General features: G+C 33.0%; 1 protein-coding gene across 1 annotated transcript; it reads left to right on the top strand.

Moving 5' to 3' along the window:
• The first annotated feature begins 247 nt into the window (after positions 1-247).
• Positions 248-4,007, top strand: jagn (jagunal). The gene is made up of 4 exons (XM_028317560.1): positions 248-498; positions 789-930; positions 1,163-1,396; positions 1,802-4,007. The coding sequence occupies exons 1-4, from the start codon at positions 413-415 to the stop codon at positions 1,931-1,933; spliced, it is 594 nt and encodes a 197-aa protein (XP_028173361.1). The 5' UTR covers positions 248-412; the 3' UTR covers positions 1,934-4,007.
• The last annotated feature ends 323 nt before the right edge of the window (positions 4,008-4,330 follow it).

Below are 4,330 nucleotides of genomic sequence, written 5' to 3'. Positions count from 1 at the left end.
TTTTGTGTCAATTCTACGTTCCGTTTCACTTTGATGTAGCTTTATCAATTTATATGTATTAAGATTTAAACGAATTTGTTTGATTACGAACATGTTTATTATTTCCAAAGATTTTGTTTATTATTTTCGCTTTATTGGATAATTTGTCGCATAGATAGTTTTTAAATTTTCTGTATGATATTTTCTTTAATTAGGTTTACGAAAACTTGTGTGGATTGGAACGGATTACAAATCCTTGAAGTGTTGGCATTTTTGGCATTTTGTTCTTTCGATTTTTTGGCAGATGTGGCGAAAATGAATTGATTGGAAAATAAAAAATTAACAGGGTTTATGTGAATGGTGTGCTTTGAGTGATTAGTGATAATCGTGGGCAGTGTTTTTAATTGTTTGGGTGGACAATTAAGTTATAAAAATGTCTTCGCGCGGTGTTATGGTTACTGGTACGAACGGTGCAGACTTCGAGCACAGGGAAAAAATAGCTGTTCAGTACCAGTTAAGGTTGGTTTCTGGTTTATTTACGTTGGTTCGACCGTGTAGAAGGCTACGGAAATTTATGAGGCTGCGGTAACGTGACAGGCGACAATTATTTCATCAAGTTCCGTCAAATTATTTTTAGCCGAAAGCAATCGATAGCGACCAAGATTTCGCGCCATTTATTTGAAATTTGTTTCACGAATTAGAGGTAAACGTTGGCAATAAACCGATGTATTGGTCAAATAAATATTTAGAATGCTAAATGTTTGAGAAAAAAATATTTTGTGCTAACAACTTGTACTTGTTTGTTTCAGTGCCCTGAACAAGTCAAGATTAAAATACTGTGTGTTCTTCCACCATGTGTTGTTCTTCGTGATGTTGGCAAAGCTATCGGCTGATATCCTGGACAAACTCGACATTTTTATATTGGAAATTGAGGAATTGCAAATACCACAGGTACGATTTGAGAAGAAAACGTTTGGTTTTTTACTAACTTTGTTTTGTAAATGCACCATTTTAAGACTTTCTACTATCTTAATGATGGCACAGACAGTTCCATTATGGCTAAAATATTTAACAAAAAACATACATCAATATTGAGAACCTACCTCCGTTTTGAAGGCTGTTAATAAAAATGTATGTAACTTTTATGACAATTATTATAATTAAAATACTGTTTAATTTTCAGCCTGTCTGGTGGGAGTACATCTGGTGCCTGTCTCTGTTACTATCGTTCCTCGGACTGGCTGCGATAAAACGTAACAACATCAAGCAATTACGAAGATACATGTACGGTATTACAGCGCTTGGATTTGGACCGTTATTGTATTGCATCCTCTATTACTGTGGGGACGTCTTTAGGTACTTGTCGAGGGATGAGGATGAAGATGACAGTTCGGAAGTGGAGATTGAACTTTGGCAGGTGAGTTCAAAAGTAACAGTTAATATTACACTTTTAAGTATTTTTTGGGTGCTTTGATCATTGACTAGTTAGATATGGCATAGAACTAATGTAGTCATTTTTACAGCACATACATCAGAAATAAATAATTATTTGTATTTGGGATTATTGAAGTTCTTCATGCAAATGTTTGTTGTTTGTGTCTGTTTCTAATAAAACATGTCCCATACATGACGCAACAACGAGCTGAGTTCGTTGCACTGCAGCTCTAAAAAAATAGAATTTAAAATCATTATGAGAATAATTAAATAATACAAGCATAATAGTTAATATTATCGTTCTTTTTCCTTCCAGGGCTACCCATACGGTCTGCTGTGGTACTAATACAAGCATAATAGTTAATATTATCGTTCTTTTTCCTTCCAGGGCTACCCATACGGTCTCCTGTGGTACGCTTTCGTCCTGCTAGCGTCACAAGTGCACTTCTTCCAACTATACTTCTCGTACAACTTGCTGAAAGCGTGGCGCGCACGGGGCGCGTTAAGGAAAGCCGAATAAAGCACTTGTTAAGGTATATCACCAGTTCATTTGTTAAGCATACTGTCAGGATATTATGTTATGGTTTTAATGTATTTTTTACGAAATGACATGATTATTTTAGTTTATTTCGTCACTTATGTCAGCAGAGACCCACTATCGGTCGTTATGGAAATCATTGGGGCAGGCCTATGTTCAGCAGTAGACGTCCTATGGCTGATATTGTTATATAATGTACTTAATTTTAATGATATAGTTATTCAATGGAGATTGACTCGTGGGAAAATTTTGTATTGAAATAACATATTGAAGATATTGTTTACTATTTGTATGTTATTTTAGGATTTTATTTATTTTAAAACATACCCTGACAGTATGTGCACTGCCAGATTTAAGTATGGATGGTTAGTAAAACGAATATACCCTAAAATCCGACAAAAGACAACTCATAGCTACAGTCTAACAATGTAAATACGATTCTCATTAGTTTTTCACGTTACAAATATATTGAATGTCTATTTTAGATAAATGTTTTAGAAGTGACTAGTCGTAAAGATACTCAATGTCTCGATGTATCGTCTCCATCTGTATAAATATCTAAATAATACAAATAAAGCTCTACTATTGAAAAAAAATCGCCGAGTTTTCTCTGAGGTATAGAAATCTAAACTTGACAGTTCAAAACACCTGTTATTTGTTGAGGGGGAGCTACCTGTGTAGTCTAAGAGCACAGTGCCCTACTATTCACGAAACGTCTAAATTGAAAGCGCCCTAAACATATCTTCGTAAACAATAAATTTTAGGGCACAGATAAAATGGGATACATCACGCCCTAAAGATGTGAAGCACTATCTAATGATCTAATTGATACTGAGATGCAATCACATTATATGGAAACTGATAGTATGACTTTTAGGTAGTATTGAACTGTCAAGTTTTGAAATTAAATTACATTAACAACACCTTTTTATATACGCACATGATATTGTGAGATTAAAAAATACCTTTCTTTGTGAATAACTTTCAAAATTCTTTGGAGTTAAATTTTGTTAACCTCAATATGTTGTTAAAAGAGATCTAATGTTAATTATTTTTAAACGTTAAGATTTTATTTATTTATATTGTAATTTGAAACTTGACAATTTTGAAACGTTAAGCCCCATGATTATATTGTCTATATTTTAATAAGAGTTTTGTATTTTTTACGTACCGTATTGATTGAACGGGTGTGATTTTGACTGAGTAATAGTTGAATTTAAAAACATATTTTGTATGTTAATAGACTTTAGAAGCAAGACTAAGGCAATAGATGACATGTAAAGAACTGTTTTCTCTTTTTAATATTCTCTCATAATATACAAAGTCAGTTATTTAGCCAAATGTAGGCTATTCTATGTCGAAATCAATTCAATATTACTTTTAAGTGATAATATCTTTTGAGAAATGAAATATCAACACTACTTGGTTATTAATTAAAGGCAGTCTCTTATTTTATTAATTTTATAAGTTATTACAAAGGTTTTTTGATATGAAATGAGAACTAATAATTTTTGTGAATCGGTCAACAAACATAAGGGTGCTTACATAAAGGTGGCTCTTGGCTTTAGTCTTCGTGGGCATTTGTTATCATGGGGCTTTTTAAACAGACTTATTGTGGTACCAGCCTCTTTGTGAAAGCACCTTAATGTTACAACTAGTTGGACAAACTTGGTAATTACTTGTTGGGTTCTTATTGGCGGTCAAGCTGTAGATCCTGGCTACACAGGAGTTGCAGCGGTAGAAACGAGAGGTGGGAATAGTCTCGTATTTGATTATGGCCGAACAAAATGAAAGTGCATTCTAAAGATAGGTGTTCACAGTGCTTAGTGAGCGTTTTTACTATACAATCACATTGCAATAAATTGTAGATTTGTATGACACACTGTCGTGTGGTATGTGGACATATTTTTGTTGTGTCATGACACGTTAACGCGCTCACTTATGTCAAACTCGCACTATGCACGTTGAAATTTTATCAACTGATACAGTCTTCAAAAATTACTATGTGTACTAAGCCTTAAAAATTACGTCCTCTCACTCAAAGGCCTACGTTTTGTGTAAGTGTAAATAAAATTAAAAACTATTTATTACGTTTTACAGTCCAATTTATAATGGTGTTGAAAGTTTGTTTTATCTTTTGAGGTTTTCCCTTGAACAATGGTTTCTATTAATAAAACTATTTTTAAAACTTAATCTGGAGTGTTAATAATATATCTACCCTTTGAACGTCATACACTTCTTATTGGTTTATTACATAAGTTTGTTTATTTTGATCCACATAAACAAATATTTATCTGAGGAGATTATAATATCACTTATATATTATGAATTAAATGCCTAGCTAGGTATTTAAGCATGAGTGGGTTATGGATGGTTTCT

This window comes from Ostrinia furnacalis, unplaced genomic scaffold (genome assembly GCF_004193835.3).
Source record: "Ostrinia furnacalis isolate ACB-3 unplaced genomic scaffold, ASM419383v2 OfSCF6303, whole genome shotgun sequence".
NCBI classification, from domain to species: domain Eukaryota; kingdom Metazoa; phylum Arthropoda; class Insecta; order Lepidoptera; family Crambidae; genus Ostrinia; species Ostrinia furnacalis.
The sequence above is the reverse complement of the archived record's forward strand: the minus strand, read 5'-3'. Positions and strand labels throughout refer to the sequence as shown.

Excerpts from the sequence above, each read along its gene's own strand:
- jagn (XM_028317560.1), top strand. The coding sequence starts at position 413 with ATGTCTTCGCGCGGTGTTATGGTTACTGGTACGAACGGTGCAGACTTC. Across the intron at positions 931-1,162 it reads AGGAATTGCAAATACCACAG|CCTGTCTGGTGGGAGTACAT; the intron begins GTACGATTTGAG and ends TTTAATTTTCAG. Across the intron at positions 1,397-1,801 it reads TGGAGATTGAACTTTGGCAG|GGCTACCCATACGGTCTCCT; the intron begins GTGAGTTCAAAA and ends TTTTCCTTCCAG.